Source organism: Haematobia irritans, chromosome 1, assembly GCF_050003625.1.
Source record: "Haematobia irritans isolate KBUSLIRL chromosome 1, ASM5000362v1, whole genome shotgun sequence".
NCBI lineage: Eukaryota > Metazoa > Arthropoda > Insecta > Diptera > Muscidae > Haematobia > Haematobia irritans.
The window spans coordinates 246,386,873-246,405,804 of record NC_134397.1 but is presented as its reverse complement, the minus strand read 5'-3'; the positions used below and the strand labels follow the sequence as shown (position 1 = coordinate 246,405,804).

Here is an 18,932-nt window from a genome sequence, read left to right as displayed (position 1 = left end):
TTGCTTCATATGAGTTTATATAAATTTTAGAAATTGGTTACAAGGTTCCCTATTTGTAATACAAACAAATCAAGTCGCTAAACAGAAATTCTATTAATTATACGAAGTCAAATTATTTTTTTCTTTAATACATAAATTTCTCCATTATTAAATTTAATGAAATTATGCACCCAATAAAAATGAGATGCAGTAGTAAAAGTTCATATGAGTTTTGAAAATTGGTTATGGTTATGTTTAAAAGACTCAAGACACGAACATGAACATCATTGAATTTCCCTTTGCCAATTATGTGTTTATCCTTAAATTATTTATAAAAATTTTTCATCAATCCAAATGACATTTAATGCCAAAAGTTAATGTCAATTGTGGAAATTGGTCCCAGGAACCCTACCTCCAACTGGAATGCAAAAGACTTAAGGCACAAACTTGAGAAAATTTGAAATTCTCCTGGTACATATTTTTTTTTGTTTTTTGAATTTGTTTTAATATCCTAAAATTTCTTAGTTATTTACTTGGTATACTATTTATCTACAATACAAAAGACTCAAGGCACAAACATAAAATCATTATCTCATCTCAACAAAAGACTCAAGACAAAAACATGAGCTTCATTGAATTTCCCTTTGCCAATATTTTTTTTTTTTAATTCTAAAACTATTTACAAATATTTCTTATAACGAATATGCATTCAATCCAAATGACATTTAATGCTAAAAGTTCATGTCAATTTTGGAAATTGGTTCCAGGACCTCCCTCCCAACTTGAATACAAAAGACTTAAGGCACAAACATGAAACATTGAAATTTTCCTGGTACAAATTTTTCGTATTTTAATTTATTTTAATATCCTAAAATTTCTTAGTTATTTACTTGGTATAGGTCCCCCCTATCTACAATACAAAAGACTCAAGGCACAAACAAAAAATTCATTTAATTTTTCCTTGACAATATTTTTCTTTGAATTTGTTTTGATTTCTTCTTTCGCATTGTGAAAGTTGCCCTTAGTGATTTCATTTGAAACACACATACAAGCAGAGGAAAATCTTGTCCTAATTTATTTTAAAATCACAGTCACGGATATAATAAATATTCAAATACATACCCAGAATATTGAGGAGAATAGGACACATGTAATAGCTAAAAGAAAAACCAAACCTTTTCTTTTTTTACAGTGGAGAAAACTAACGCCGTAATATGCTGGTAGTGGTGACCACTTGTGGCATGCGCAAGACATATTGATACGGGACTGAAACGAACTGGTAAAACAACAACGTGCGTCAACATTTCGCACGTCCAAAGAATTTAGGTGGTGTTGGGATGGATCGGGAGCTGGCGCAATAACGACATTTTTCAAGCCAAAAACGTAAAATACAAGCAGAGGAAAAGTGGGAGATCAGTGGGAAATGTTTTTAGCATAAATACATAAAGTGTAGCCAACTCCTTGGATCATTGCAAGCAGCCACACAGTTCAATGGCTAGTGGCTAAAATGCAAAATGGTCATTTTGTCTGGTATAGTTTAAGGTATGCACAACTTACCAGCGTATGTATGTATGTCTGGGAGTGTAGTATGTATTTGTGTTGCATGTTCGTTGCACCCAGAAATCCCGTAGATTTTTTACTTTTCGATTTTCAACTGAACCTCAGGGGCTTTTTAAACCAAGAAACTATAGGAAAAACGTTTTTGAACCCACAAATTGTCTCCATATACCACACTTATATATTGTCTCATGTTACTTTTGCTGCACTCCATCGCCACAAGGGAGTGTCATTTTAGTGGCACTACTGAAGTTAAGAGTTCTGTTATCCAGCCAATACCAAGAAATAAACAAACAAAAAAAAACATGTTTTCTTTTTCTGTTTCTGTTTGTGATAGAGGACGGACAACAATTTTTATTTTGCTGTTTAATATTCAGGTCGATTTGGTGAATTGTGTCTTCGATCATTCAGTGACTCCAAGTCGCAAGTGGTGAATGTGTTCCAGTTGCACTCTGGGGCAATGGCATGGCATGTTATGCTAGACATAGCCAACCAACCCATTAAACAAATATACTTCAAACATAAGACGAACGAACGAACGAACTGTATAGTAGACAGTAATCAATGGACCAAGCTACTATAACCAGCTAGCGAATTTGTTCCATTTGTGACTAGTGGTCACAAATGGCCAAACAACCAGCTCCTGCATGAGGAATGTAAATTTGTACCATTGTTTGCTATGAATTAAATAGCAACTTTATTTTTAGTACTATAGCACAGTGGGAAAACAATTGAAAGGATATAGAAAAAATATAAGAAATTTTTATATACTGATAAATCTAAGCCAATAGCTTTAGGTGCTCGTGTTTTTTATACCCTCCATCATAGGATGGGGGTATATTAACTTTGTCATTCCGTTTGTAACACATCGAAATATTGCTCTAAGACCCCATAAAGTATATATATTCTGGGTCGTGGTGAAATTCTGAGTCGATCTAAGCATGTCCGTCCGTCCGTCTGTTGAAATCACGCTAACTTCCGAACGAAACAAGCTATCGACTTGAAACTTGGCACAAGTAGTTGTTATCGATGTAGGTCGGACGGTATTGAAAATGGGCCATATCGGTCCACTTTTACGTATAGCCCCCATATAAAGGGACCCTCAGATTTGGCTTGTGGAGCCTCTAACAGAAGCATATTTCATCCGATCCGGCTGAAATTTGGTATATGATGTTGGTATATGGTCTCTAATAACCATGCAAAAATTGGTCCACATCGGTCCATAATTATATATAGCCCCCATATAAACCGATCTCCAGATTTGGCTTGCGGAGCCTAAAGGAGAAGCAAATTTCATCCGATCCGGCTGAAATTTGGTACATGATGTTGGTATATGGTCTCTAACAACCATGCAAAAATTGGTCCATATCGGTCCATAATTATATATAGCTCCTATATAAACCGATCACCAGATTTGGCTTGCGGAGCCTCAAAGAGAAGCAAATTTCATCCGATGAGGCTGAAATTTTGTACATAATGTTGGTATATAGTGTCTAATAGCCGTGCAAAAATTGGTTCACATCGGTCCTTAATTATATATAGCCACCATATAAACCGATCCCCAGATTTGGCTTGCGGATCCTCTTAGAGGAGCAAGTTTTATCCGATCCGGCTGAAATTTGGTACATAGTGTTGGAATATGGTGTCCAACAACTATGCCGGAATTGGTTTATATCGGTCCATAATTATATATAGCCCCCATATAAACCGATCGTCAGATATGGGTGGCGTATCCTATAAGAGAAGCAAATGTCACCCGATCCGGTTGAAATTTGGTACGTGGTGTTAGTATATGGTCCCTGACAACCATGCAAAAATTGGTCCATATCGGTTCATAGTTATATATATAGCCACCATATAAACCGATCTCCAGATTTGACCTCCGGAGCCTCTTGAAGGAGCAAAATTCATCCGATCCGGTTGAAATCTGGTACATTTTGCTAGTGTATAGTCGATAACCACCATCCACATCTACCACCATATCAAAATTGATTCGTATCGATCTATATTATATATATTATATAGCCCTAGGCTTGCCAGATCCAATTTGTCAAAAAGATTGACATTGACCAAAAAAAAAACTTGACAAATAACCACACTCATATTTTTTATTTTATTTTATTTTTTTTTTCATACAAATTTTTAGTATAAAAACAAGTAAGGAAAGTCTATAGTCGGGCGGGGCCGACTACATTATATCCTGCACCACTTTGTAGATCAAAATTTCCGATACCATATCACATCCGTCAAATGTGTTGGGTGCTATATATAAAGGTTTGTCCCAAATACATACATTTAAATATCACTCGATTTGGACAGAATTTGATAGACTTTTACAAAATCTATAGACTCAAAATTTAAGTTGACTAATGCACTAGGGTGGAACACAATTTTATGGGAAACATTTAAATCTGAAGCAATTTTAAGGAAACTTCGCAAAAGTTTATACATGATTTATCGCTCGATATATATGTATTAGAAGTTTAGGAAAATTAGAGTCATTTTTACAACTTTTCGACTAAGCAGTGGCGATTTAACACATGACTATGGCACACATGACTATATTATGGCACACTATACTATGGCACACATGACTATATTACTAATTGTACTCCTAGTGCAAAATTTCAACCAAATTGGGCCAAAACTCTGACTTCTGGGGCCATATAAGTCCATATCGGGCGAAAAATATATATGGAAGCTATATCTAAATCTGAACCGATTTCAATCAAATTTGGCACACATGACTATACAATGCTAAATCTACTCCTTGTGCAAAATTTCAACCAAATTCGGCCAAAAATCTAGCTTCTGGGGCCATATAAGTCCATATCGGACGAAAGATATATATGGGAGCTATATCTAAATCTGAACCGATTTCAATCAAAATTTGCACACTTGACTATACGACTAAGTGCTATGTTTGTACAAAATTTCAAGCAAATCGCGATAAAACTCTGGCTTCTGGGTCCATATAAGTGCATATCGGGCGAAAGATATATATGGGAGCTATATCTAAATCTGAATCGACCAAACCAAATTTGGTACGCATAGCTACAATGCTAAATCTACTCCCTGTGCAAAATTTCAACCAAATTGGGCCAAAACTCTGGCTTTTAGGACCATATTAGTCCATATCGGGCGAAAGATATATATGGGAGCTATATCTAAATCTGAACCGATTTCAATCAACACACTTTGCACACTTGACTATACGACTAAGTGTTATGTTTGTACAAAATTTCAAGCAAATCGGTATAAAACTCTGGCTGCTGGGTCCATATTAGTGCATATCGGGCGAAAGATATATATGGGAGCTATATCTAAATCTGAACCGATTTCTTCCAAAATCAATAGGTTTCTATTCTGACCCAAATTAGGAACATGTGCCAAATTTGAAGGCGATTGGACTTAAACTATGACCTAGACTTTGATCACAAAAATGTGTTCACAGACAGACGGACGGACGGACAGACGGGCATGGCTTTACCGACTCAAGGACCCATCCTGAGCAATACTACCAAAGACACCTTATGTCTATCTCGCCTCCTTCTGGGTGTTGCAAACATATGCACTAACTTATAATACCCTGTTCCACAGCGTGGCGCAGAGTAAAAAAATCAGTCTTTATATAGCATTTTCACTTCAAATGAGACCTTTTACATTTCAAATGAACCAGTTACAAATTAAATGAAACCTTTTTCATTTCAATTGAAACTTTTTTCAAATCAAATGTAGGTTAGGTTAGATTAGGTGGCAGCCCGATGTATCAGGCTCACTTAGACTATTCAGTCCATTGTGATACCACATTAGTGAACTTCTCTCTTATCACTAAGTGCTGCCCGATTCCATGTTAAGCTCAATGACAAGGGACCTCCATTTTATAGCCGAGTCCGAACGGCGTTCCACATTGCAGTGAAACCACTTAGAGAAGCTTTGAAACCTTCAGAAATGTCACCAGCATTACTGAGGTGGGATAATCCACCGCTGACAAACTTTTTGGTGTTCGGTCGAAGCAGGAATCGAACCCACGACCTTGTGTATGCAAGGCAGGCATGCTAACCATTGCACCAAGGTGGCTCCTGTGGCAAATGTATCTTTGTAGTTTTTTTTTTAATTTTGAACCAATTTTTAATTCAATTTTAATTAAAAAACTTCTCAGATTTTGGAATACACAAACAATTGATATTAGTCCTTATAAATACAATTATATTTTTATTGATAGTACAAATATGCTATTTCGATGTGTTTTTTTAGAAATATAAAATGTTGTCAAAATTTTATTTCTATAGAAAATTTTGTCAGAATTTTATTTCTGTAGAAAATTTTGTCAACATGTTATTTCTATAGAAAATTTATGAAGCAATTTATAGTTGGAGAGGAGTATTTTGCAAAATCTTCCAAAACATCAAGAATTCTACCAATCTACCAAACAGTAAAAAATCTGCCATTTTTGGTACACTGGTGTTCATAATTGTATATAGCTCCCATATAAAACGACCCCCATATTTCAATTCTGGCTTTATAATTATCGCACAAAAGTTCATATCGGTTCGTAATTATTTCTTCCCTATGCATTAGTATTTGACAGATCACGTGGGATTTCAGACATGGTGTCAAAGAGAAAGATGCTCAGTATGCTTTGACATTTCATCATGAATAGACTTACGATCTGCCACAACGTCGAATTTTCAGTGAATGGGCCCTAGAAAAGTTGGCAGAAAATCCGCTTTTTTATCGACAAATTTTGTTCAGCGATGAGGCTCATTTCTGGTTGAATGGCTACGTAAATAAGCAAAATTGCCGCATTTGGAGTGAAGAGCAACCAGAAGCCGTTCAAGAACTGCCCATGCATCCCGAAAAATGCACTGTTTGGTGTGGTTTGTACGCTGGTGGAATCATTGGACCGTATTTTTTCAAAGATGCTGTTGGACGCAACGTTACGGTGAATGGCGATCGCTATCGTTCGATGCTAACAAACTTTTTGTTGCCAAAAATGGGAGAACTGAACTTGGTTTACATGTGGTTTCAACAAGATGGCGCTACATGCCACACAGCTCGCGATTCTATGGCCATTTTGAGGGAAAACTTCGGAGAACAATTCATCTCAAGAAATGGACCGGTAAGTTGGCCACCAAGATCATGCGATTTGACGCCTTTAGACTATTTTTTGTGGGGCTACGTCAAGTCTAAAGTCTACAGAAATAAGCCAGCAACTATTCCAGCTTTGGAAGACAACATTTCCGAAGAAATTCGGGCTATTCCGGCCGAAATGCTCGAAAAAGTTGCCCAAAATTGGACTTTCCGAATGGACCACCTAAGACGCAGCCGCGGTCAACATTTAAATGAAATTATCTTCAAAAAGTAAATGTCATGGACCAATCTAACGTTTCAAGTAAAGAACCGATGAGATTTTGCAAATTTTATGCGTTTTTTTAAAAAAAAAAGTTATCAAGCTCTTAACAAATCACCCTTTATAACGGTCAAGAACTGAATATATACGTATTTAATCGACCTTTCTTTTGTCTACTATATATGCCGCATGGACTAACTTACAATTTAGAAGATGATGTTAAGAAGTTTTAAGATGCCTTGCCAACCCAAGTAATTTAATTGTGGATGACCGTCTTTAATAGAAGTTTCTAAGCTATCCATGTTGGAGGGTACATAAGATTGGGCCAGGCCGAACTTACGGCCGTATACATTTTCATTACGTTAGCTAACGAACTTTTAAACCGAACTATGGACATATCTGCCATTTTGCCTATGTATTCCATATGTCAGTTAGGAACTTAACTTCTAAAAAAAATTTTCCGTTAAACTTAACCAGAGGGAAAGTATTTCTATTTTACTTTCTGTTAACTGGAAGTTAAAGTCTAACTAAGCTACATGAAAATGGCCGTTAAATTAAAACAGAAATCCTAACTGTTGGTTAAGCCACACTTGTAGTTTAGTCAGTGCATGGTTTTAAGCTGAAATCAAAAACAACAACAATGATTAAAGAACAAAAACCAAAAATAACAAAACAAAACGGACTAAAAAAAACTTTAAACCAAATTTGCAAAAAATCTAAAAAAATATCTTATAATACCTGAAATGACCAAATGAATATACCCACATCTTTTAATAGATCTGGCATAAAATTCGCTACAAATTCCTTTAGAGAATTACTGTACAAAAACACAATTATAATAAAAATGAAGATAAGAAACAAAATTCTTAAAACTTTATATGAAGTTATTTTTATGGCTGTTTTCGATAAGGATCATAACATTCTCACTGTGCAATGAAATGTTCCAGTTAAGTTTGTTGCTTAAGTCTTTTGTTTTTAAAATTGGTGAACGTAAGACCATTGCCTTGAACGCGCGCACAAACACACACACACACAAACGTATCCATAGAGAGACAATTGTTTCATACCAATACATAATTATATAACTGATTAAAGTTGTTATAATCGCGCACACAAAAAAATATTACAGTTTAATAAAAAAAAACAAAATTAGTGCAATGTCTTTGACTTGCACATGGTGTTTGGCCAAAGCTGTTGTCGGCAACAATGATAGCTGCAATCTAATGTTTGGTTCGAGTATGTATGAAAATGAATGCGATAAACCTTTCGCCACAATAAAAGCATAACTTTGATTTAATTTGGGTAATTTCAGCAGTTGCAACACTTTTAATTAATCGATGACAATTATTAATCAATCACATCATTAAACAATAGAAACTAAAATCGATTAAATTTATTTTAATTAAACAAATAAAAAAACATACATCTAATTCCTTGGCAGTAGCTATAACATTAAGCTAAATAATTTTGCATTACACATTTACTATTTAATTATTAAAAAAATAATAATATTTTTATTTTAATTCCCATAGTAATAATAATCCTTGTCTTATTTTCATTTCATTGACTCTATTCAGCGTACCGAGGAAAGGTCCATTCAACTGGCCGTACGTGTCCATAAGACTTTGGAATTGGCTGATGATAAATTTTATGTGATAACTTGTGGCAAAGCTGGTTTTGGAAGGTAAGATCATTGGTTTGGAGAAAATCCCATTTTCATTAGCGTTTTTTTGGCCAGCGTTATACCCTTATTCATAGAGATGTGAAGAAACTTGCTTTACGATGTCATCGCAACCAACTAGTGGCTAGTTCAAAGTAGATGATAAGGTCACACAAAACTGAAAAGATGCAGTAGGTAGGTAGGTTGTGTGAAAGAAGTTTGATTGCTGGGAAATATTTTGCCGAAAAACAAAGTAGTAAAGGTTTTTAAAGTCATCATTTATGAGTTTCGCAAAACCAGAAGCGAAAGTGCTTAAATTAAGAGCTTATTATATATTTAAGTTTTTTTCCAATGGTGTGAAGATAAATGAGGAAAAAGATTTTAAATGAAATTTATGTGTAGACTTTCAAGTTTGAGAAGGTAAAGATTTTCTAAGTGATCTGAAAAATTTTATGAGCAGCGAGATGATACTTGTATACATCTACATCGAACAAAATTTCGTAGTTAAACTAGCGATATTTTTTATTTTATTTTTAGAGAAAATTTTGTCAAAAATTTATTTTTATGAAAATTTTATCAAAGTTATATTTCTATAGAAAATTTTGTCAAAATTATATTTCTATAGAAAATTTTGTCAAAAATTTATTTCTATAGAAAATTTTGTCAAAATTTTATTTCTTTCGTTTTGTTTGTTATTGTTGGTTTCTCTTCAATCATTATTGTTGTTTTTGATTTCAGCTTAAAACCATGCATTGACTAAACTACAAGTGTAGCTTAATCTTAAGTTGCACTTGTAGTTTAGTCAATGCATGGTTTAAAGCTGAAATCAAAAACAACAATAGAATTTTATTTCTATAGAATTTTTTTTTTTTTAAATTTTATTTCTATAGAAAATTTTGTCAAAATTTTAATTCCAAAGAAAAATTTTGTCGAAAATGTATTTCTATGGAACATTTTGTCAAATATTTTATTCCTTTAGGAAATTTTGACTAAACTACAAGTGTAGCTTAATCTTAAGTTGCACTTGTAGTTTAGTCAATGCATGGTTTAAAGCTGAAATCAAAAACAACAATAGAATTTTATTTCTATAGAAATTTTTTTTAAATTTTATTTCTATAGAAATTTTTTTTAAATTTTATTTCTATAGAAAATTTTGTCAAAATTTTAATTCCAAAGAAAATTTTGTCGAAAATGTATTTCTATGGAACATTTTGTCATATATTTTATTCCTTTAGGAAATTTTAGTCACTTTGTTTTTTCTTTGGGAAATTTTGTCAAAATTGTATTTCTATAGAAAATTTGGTAAAAATTGTATTTTTATAGAAAATTTTGTCAAAATTTTTATTCCTTTAGGAAATGTTGTCAATTTTTTTGTCTTTAGGAAATTTTGTCACAATTGTATTTCTATAGAACATTTTTATACCCTCCACCATAGGATGGGGGTATATTAACTTTGTCATTCCGTTTGTAACACATCGAAATATTGATCTAAGACCCCATAAGGTATATATATTCTGGGTCGTGGTAAAATTCTGAGTCGATCTGAGCATGTCCGTCCGACCGTACGTCTGTTGAAATCACGCTAACTTCCGAACGAAACAAGCTATCGACTTGAAACTTAGCACAAGTAGTTGTTATTGATGTATGTTGGATGGTATTGCCAATGGGCCATATCGGTCCACTTTTACGTATAGCCCCCATATAAACGGAACCCAAAATTTGGCTTGCGAGGCCTCTAAGAGAAGCAAATTTCATCCGATCCGGCTGAAATTTGGTACATGGTGTTAGTATATGATCTCTAACAATCATGCAAAAATTGGACCACATCGGTCCATAATTATATATAGCCCCCATATAAACCGATCACCAGATTTGACCGCCGCAGCCTCTTGGAAGACCAAAATTCATCTGATTCGATTGAAATTTGGTACGTGATGTTAATATATGGCCTCAAACTCCCATGCAAAAAGTGGTCCATATCAGTCCATAATCATTTATAGCCCCCATATAAACCGATCCCGAGATTTGGTTTTGGAGCCTCTTGGAGGAGCAAATTTCATCCGAGTGAGTTGAATTTTGTGGATGGCAGTCTTTCGTAGAAGTTTCTACGCAATCCATGGTGGAGGGTACATAAGATTCGGCCTGGCCGAACTTACGGCCGTATATACTTGTTTTTTGTTAATTTATTTCTATAGAATTTTTTTTTGTTAATTTTATTTCCATAGAAAATTTATTTCTATAGAACATTTTGTCAAAATTTTTTTTCTTTAGGAAATTTTGTCAATATTGTATTTCTATAGAAAATTTTGTCAAAATTTTATTCCTATAGAAAATTTCGTTAAAATTTTATTCCTATAGAAAATTTCGTCAAAATTTTATTTCTATATAAAATTTTGTCAACATTTTATTTCTATATAAAATTTTGTCAAAATTTTATTCCTATAGAAATTTTTTTCAAAATTTTATTTCTATAGAAAATGTTATCAATATTTTTTTTTTTTTAGGAAATTTTGTCAATTTTAGGAAGTTTTGTCAAAATTGTATTTCTATAGAAAATTTCGTCAAAATTTTATTTCTGTATAAAATTTTGACAAAATTTTGTTTCTATATAAAATTTTATCAACATTTTTATTTCTTTAGGACATTTTGTCAAAATTGTATTTCTACAAAAAATTTCGTCAAAATTTTATTTCTATATTTCTATTTATTTCTATTTAAAATTTTGTCAAAATTTTATTATTTTATTAATAAAAATTTTCTCATAATTTTATTTTTTTAGGAAATTTTGTCAATTTTAGGAAATTTTGTCAAAATTGTATTTCTATAGAAAATTTCGTCAAAATTGTATTTCTGTATAAAATTTTGTTTCTATATAAAATTTTATCAACATATTATTTCTTTAGGACATTTTGTCAAAATTGTATTTCTACAAAAAATTTCTTCAAAATTTTATTTCTATTGAAAATTTCTTCAAAATTTTATTCCTATAGAAAATTTCGTCAAAATTTTATTCCTATAGATTTTTTTTTTTTTCAAAATTTTATTTCTATTTAAAATTTTGTCAAAATTTTATTCCTATAGAAAATTTTGTCAAAATTTTATTTCTATAGAAAATTTTGTCAAAATTTTATTTCTGTAGAAAATTTTTTGCAAATTTTATTCTATAGAAAATTTTGTCAAAATTTTATTTCTATAGAAAATTTTGTCAAAATTTTATTTGTATAGAATTTTTTATCGAAATCTTATTTTAATAGATAATTTTGTCAAAATTTTATTTCTATAGAAAAATTTGTCAAAATTTTATTTCTGTAGAAAATTTTGTCAAAATTTTATTTATATAGAGAATTTTGTCGAAATTTTATTTCTTTAAAAACTTTTGTCAAAATTTTATTTCTGTTTTGATCTCAGATTTAAAACCATTGCGTTGACTAAACTACAAGAGTAGCTTAACCAACAGAAGAAAATAATGTTTGTCAAATTTATTTGGTAAAAGCCCTATAGACTGCAAGATGGTTGGATGGACTCACGTTTCGGAATTACAACATTCCTCATCAGCATTCTCTACTTTCATCAAAACTATCAACCAATTATCAGAATAAATTCGGGTAATTCACTCAACCCAAAGTGAACTACACTTGAACCTTCCGAAAAAAGGTTTGATAGTCGGCTACTGCCTAAACAAATTTGCAAGCATATCTCTTTTCCTTTGCCAAACTCAAATCATCGATTTGAATGTAGTTGGCTGGGTTTGTTTTTGAGCGTGCTTCCTCTATCTTCATTCGTTTTGTTTGTTATTGTTGGTTTCTCTTCAATCATTATTGTTGATATCAGCTTAAAACCATGCATTGACTAAACTACAAGTGTAGCTTAACCAACAGCGGAAAAGTTGGTTAAGTTACACTTGTAGTTTAGTCAATGCATGGTTTTAAGCTGAGATCAAAAACAACAATAAAATTTTATTTCTATAGAAAATTTTGTCAATTTTAGGAAATTTTGTCAAAATTGCATTTCTATGAAAAATTTTGTCAAAATTTTATGTCTGTTGTTTTTGATTTCAGCTTAAAACCATGCATTGACTAAACTAAAATTGTAGCTTAACCAACAGAGGAAAAGAATATTTTTCAAATTTATTTGGAGAAAGCACTATAGACTGCAAGATGGTTGGATGTACAGCTGTTTCGGAATTACCAAATTCCTCATCAGCATCCTCTACTTGCAGCAAAACTGTCAACCAATTATCAGAATAAATTCGGGTAGTTCATTAAACCCAAAGTGAACCACACTTGAACCCTCCGAAAAAAGGTTTATGATAGCCGGCTTATGCCGAAATAAATTCATACAAATATCTCTCCTTTCCTTTGCCACCATCAAATCATCGATTTGAGTGCAGTTGGCTGAGTTTAGTTTGAGCGTGCTTCCTCTTACTTCATTCGTGTTTTGAAGGAAAAGTGTTTTGAAGGAAAAGAGAGATGTTTGTATGAATTTATTTCGGCATAAGCCGGCTATCATAAACCTTTTTTCGGAGGGTTCAAGTGTGGTTCACTTTGGGTTTAATGAACTACCCGAATTTATTCTGATAATTGGTTGACAGTTTTGCTGCAAGTAGAGGATGCTGATGAGGAATGTGGTAATTCCGAAACGTGAAGTCCACCCAACCATCTTGCAGTCTATAGGGCTTTGCCCAAATAAATTTGACAAACCTTAATTTTCTCTGTTGGTTAAACTTCTCTGGTAGTTTAGTCAACACAATGATTTTAAAGCTGAGATCAAAACAACAAATATGAATGAAGTACAAACCAACAATATGAAACAAAAACGAATTTTATTTCTATAGAAAATTTTGTCAATTTTTTTTTCTATTGAAAATTGTATTTCTGTAGAAAATTTTGTGAAAATTTTGTTTCTATAGAAAATTGTATTGCTATAGAAAATTTTGTCAAAAAGTTATTTCTATAGAAAATTTTGTCAAAATTTTATTTCTATTGAAAATTTTGTCAAAATATTATATCTATAGAAAATTGTGTGCATCTATAGAAATTTTTGTCAAAACTTTATCTTTATCAAAAATATTTTTCAACATTTTATTTCTATAGAAACTTTTCTCATAATTCTATTTCTATAGAAAATTTTGTCAAAATGTTATTCCCATAGAATTTTTTGTCAAAATCTTATTTTAATAGAAAATTTTATCAAAATTTTATTTTAATAGAAAATTTTTTCAAAATTTTATTGCTATAAACAATTTTGTCAAAATTTTATTTCTATAGACATTTTTGTCAAAATTTCATTTCTATAGAACATTTTTTCAAAATTTAATTTCTAGATCATATAAAAATTTACACCTTCAATTGGGCAGCAGAAAACAAGCGCCACCGATGGTAATGATAATGGAATTCATTGACCGTGGGGTCATAATAAATGCCGAATATTTTTGGAAAAACGACCAAAAGACAGTGTGTATGCCATAGCCAGACAAACATTTTGACCGCAGGACATTCCAACAGGACTTCAAAATCTCCGGATCTCAATCCGCTGGAATTTTGGCCAGGGAAATTTTAGAGAGAAAATTTAGCATTAAACAAATTCCAAAGTATCGATCATCTCACGATGGTATGGGACAGAATCGCTGAGTCACTTTCGTGCAACTTATGACTGCTTTATCGTCCGTTTGAAGTCCATAATTCATGGCAAATATATCAAATTCGAAAAAATCTAAACTGATTCTAAAATTTCATGTTATTTGCAACATTTTTTGCTTTGAATAATAAAATTCAAAATTCAAATATAGTGCATTACCTTGTTGTATATAATGCCACTTTAGTTCTTGATCGATTTATATAAAATTATGAATCGATATGAAGCAATTTGTGCATGCTAGTTGGAGGGCATATACTAATATTGGACTCCAAATTTCAACACATCGGACTCGAAAAATCACATCTGGGGACCAGGTTAGATGGGGGCTACCAAAGTTATGGGTCAATGTGCATCCGATAAATTTTGACCTTCTAAGAGGCACCAGAATTCAAATCCTGCGACCGGTTTATATGGGATATCTGAAACTGTTCCTATATGGCCCAATACTATTCGACTGATATGCTATTTCCCTAGTAATTTTTTTTCTCAAATCTCTTTTTTTTTTGTTTAAAGCTTATATGAGTTTAACTATCTAGTTCATACTTTTTATGGGATATTTCCGACAGCTACCACAGTTTACAATGTGAAGAGCTCATTGTCCAAAAAATAGCAAAACTTGAAGCTCATGATTGATATTTAACATCCTCCACCTCTTCCGCCAATATCTATCGGTTATTAAAAAAGATCAATTGAATTTCGGCAGATGCTTGAAACACAAGAGATCTGACTTAATGTTAATATGTCAATTTATTTTGAAATATATAAATTAGTTTTTGAATAGTTTTTTTTTTTGGTAGTTTGCTCACTCTAGAGATTGCGTTATTTTTTTGCAACAAAGCAAAACCGCTGTTTTAAACTTTTATTGTTAATTTATCACGCTTATTGTTTTTGTATAGCCTCAACTATTTCAGACAAAGTTCAGTGACAACCCCACACATAAAACACAATATCGCTAAAAAGAAAACAAAAAAATATAGTCATAGCTCAACAAAATGGCTTTAAGTCAAAATCTCTATCTCACCAACTAAAAAAAAAATGTCGTGGGCTTATACTCTTGAAGCTGTCTACCACCACCTAAAGCCATTGGAATGATTGTTGAAAGAACATTTGCACTGAAGTGAAATGGAATGATGTGTAGGTGGGTGTAGTTTCATTTTTTTTTTTTCTTTAATTCTTAAGGAAATAACCAGAATCCAAACATAATTACATATAGAGAATAGGAACCCCTAAAAAGGCGGAGGCGAACAGCTGTTTTTTAAAACCAACTAAGTTGTTTTTGGTTTTTGCTATGGATAACAAAAACTGCCAACCCAGTTGGCGGGTATGGGTGAACACGAAACAAATTCAAAAGCTGTCATTATAATCTGAATTATTACGAATGCTGTACCACCACTGAAGCGCTATCATCACTAAACCAAAGCGAAATGCAAACGGGCAAATAGTAATGGGATTTTATTCTAGATTTATCAACATATATGTGTATTACGGTGGGTTAAGGGATTTTTGGAATTCTTTTGACATAATGTAGCCGTTATTGTTTATAGAATATAGACTTTATTTCTATAAAAAAACATTGTATTTATATAGAAAGTTTTGTCAAAACTTTATTTCCATAAAAAATTTTGTCAACATTTTATTTCCGTAGCAAATTTTGTTCAATTTATATTTCTTCATTCGTTTTGTTTTATTATTGTTGTGGTCAAAATTTTATCCCTATAGTAAATTTTGTCAAAATTTCATTTCCATACAAAATTTTGTCAAATTTTTATTTCCATAGAAAAAGTTGTCCAAATTTTATTTCTATGGAAAATTTTGTCAAAATTTTATTTCTATAGAAAATTTTTTCCAAGATTTGATTTCTATAGGGAATTTTATCATAATCTTATTTCTATTGAAAATTTTGTTAAAATTGTATTTCTATAGAAAATTTTGTCAAAATTTTATTTCTATAGAAAATTTGTCAAAATTTTATTTCCGTAGAAAATTTTGTTAAAATTTTATTTCCATGGAAAAATTTGGCAACATTTTATTTCTATAGAAAATTTTGTCAAAAATTTATTTCTATAGAAAATTTTATCAAAATTTTATTTCTATAGAAAATGTTGTCAAATTTTCTATAGAAATATTTTTTTGTTATTGTTATTGTTGTTTTTTTCTTTAATCATTGTTGTTGTTTTTGATTTCAACTTAAAACCATGCATTGACTAAACTACAAGTGTAGCTTAACCAACAGAAGAAAAGAAAATGTTGACAAAATGTATAGGAAATTTCGTCAAAATTTTATTTCTGTAAAAATTTTATTTCTATTGAAAATTTTGTCAAACTTTCATTTCTATAGGAAATTTTGTCAAAATTTCATTTCTATTGAGAGTTTTATAATTTTTTTTTTTACTACAGAAAATTATTTTTTCGAAAATTTGACTTATTTCTATAGAAAATGTGTCAAAATTTTATTCCTATAGAAAATTTTGTCAACATTTTATGTCCATAGAAAATTTGTCAACATTCTATTTCCATAAAATATTTTGTCAAAATTTTATTTCCATAGGAAATTTTGTCAAAATTTCATTTCTATAGAAAATTTTTCAAAACTTTATTTCTATAGAAAATTCTGTCACAATTTTATTTCTATAGAAAATTTTGTCAGACTTTCATTTCTATAGGAAATTTTGTCAAAATTTAATTTCTATTGAGAGTTTTTTCAACTTTTTTTTACTATAGAAAATTATTTCTTTAGAAAATTTGATTTATTTTAGTGGAAAATTTTTAAATTTTTATTTCCATAGAAAATTTTTCAAATTTTTATTTCCATAGAAAATGTTGTCCAAATAAATATTTCTATGGAAAATTTTGTCCAAATTTTATTTCTATGGAAAATTTTGTCAAAATTTTATTTCTTAGAAAATTTTGTCAAGACTTGGTTTCTATAGGGAATTTTATCAAAATTTTATTTCTATAAAAATTTTGTCAAGATTTGATTTCTATAGGAAATTTTTATTTCCATAGAAAATTTTGTCAAAATTGTATTTCCATGGAAAAATTTGTCAAAATTTTATTTCTATAGAAAATTTTGTCAAAATTTTATTTCCATACAAAATTTTGTCAAATTTTTATTTCCATAGAAAATGTTGTCCAAATTTTATTTCTATGGAAAATGCTGTCCAAATTTTATTTCTATGGAAAATTTTGTCAAGATTTGGTTTCTATAGGGAATTTTATCAAAATTTTATTTCTATAGAAAATTTTGTCAAGATTTGATTTCTATAGGGAATTTTATCAAAATTTTATTTCTATAGCAAATTTTGTCAATTTTTTATTTCTATAGGAAATTTTGTCCAAGTTTTTAATTCTATAGAAAATTTTGACAAAATTTTATTTCTATAGAAAATTTTGTCAAAATTTTATTTCTATAAAAAATTTTGTCAAACTTTCATTTCTATAGGAAATTTTGTCAAAATTTCATTTCCATAGAAAATTTTGTCAAAATTTTATTTCCATGGAAAAATTTGCAACATTTTATTTCTATAGAAAATTTTGTCAAAATTTTATTTCTATAAAAAATTTTGTCGAGATTTGGTTTTAATAGGGAATTTTATCAAAATTTTATTTCTTTAGAAAATCTTGTGAAAATTTTATTTCCATAAAAAATTGTGTAAAATTTTTATTTCATTAGAAAATATTGTCCAAATTTTATTTCTATGGAAAATTTTGTCCAAATTTTTAATTCTATAGAAAATTTTGTCAAAAATTTTTTCTATAGAAAATTTTGCCAAAATCTTATTTCTATGGAAAATTTTGTTAAAATTTTATTTCTATAGAAAATTTTGTCAAAATGTTATTTCTATCGAAAATTTTGTCAAACTTCCATTTCTATAGGAAATTTTGTTAAAATTTCATTTCTATTGAGAGTTTTATCAAAACTTTTTTACTACAGAAAATTATTTCTTTAGAAAATTTGATTTATTTCTATAGAAAATTTGTCAAAATTTTATTTTTTGTTGTTTTGATCTCAGCTTTAACCTTCCATAGACTGCAAGATGGTTGGATGGACGCAAGTTTCGGAATTACCACATTTCCCATCAGCAACCTCTACTTGCAGCATATTTTATTTCCATAGAAAATTTTGTCAAAATTTTATTTCTATAGATAATTTTACCAACATCTTATCTCTATGGAAAATTTTATTTCCATAGGAAATTTTTTCTAAATTTTATTTCTGTAGAAAAAAATGTATGAAAATTTCTAAAGAGAATTGTGTCAAAATTTTATTTCTGTCGAAAATTTAGAAAAAAATTTAGTTTTATAGAAAATTTTGCCAAAATTTTATTTCTATTGAAACAAAAAAACAAATTATGAACATTTTATTTTTATAGAAAATTTTATCAAAATTTTATTTTTGTCGAAAAATTTGTCAACATTTTATTTCTATAGAAAATTTTGTCAAAATTTTATTTCTATAGAAAATTTTGTCAAAATTTTATTTCTATAGAAAATTTTGTCAAAATTTTATTTCTATAGAAACTCTTGTCAACATTTTATTTCTATAGAAAATTTTGTGAAAATTTTATGTTTGTAGAAATTTTGTCAAAATTTTATTTATATAGAAAATTTTTTCAACATGTTATTTCTATAGAAATTTTTGTCAACATTTTATTTCTACAGAAACTCTTGTCAATATTTTAATTCTATAGAAAATTTTGTGAAAATTTTATGTATGTAGAAATTTTGTCAAAATTGTATTTATAT

At 30.1% G+C, this 18,932-nt stretch overlaps 1 protein-coding gene across 7 annotated transcripts in view; it reads left to right on the top strand.

Moving 5' to 3' along the window:
- LOC142242560 (uncharacterized) overlaps positions 1–18,932 on the top strand; it is a 122,494-nt gene that overhangs the window by 73,056 nt on the left and 30,506 nt on the right. For all 7 annotated transcript variants that reach the window (XR_012724223.1, XR_012724218.1, XM_075314341.1 and 4 more), the window contains one exon: positions 8,467–8,573. Coding sequence is in view for 5 of the 7 variants with exons in the window: in XM_075314341.1 (XP_075170456.1) it covers positions 8,467–8,573 (107 nt within the window). In the remaining 2 variants the exon portion in view is untranslated. The remainder of the gene's footprint in view (positions 1–8,466; positions 8,574–18,932) is intronic.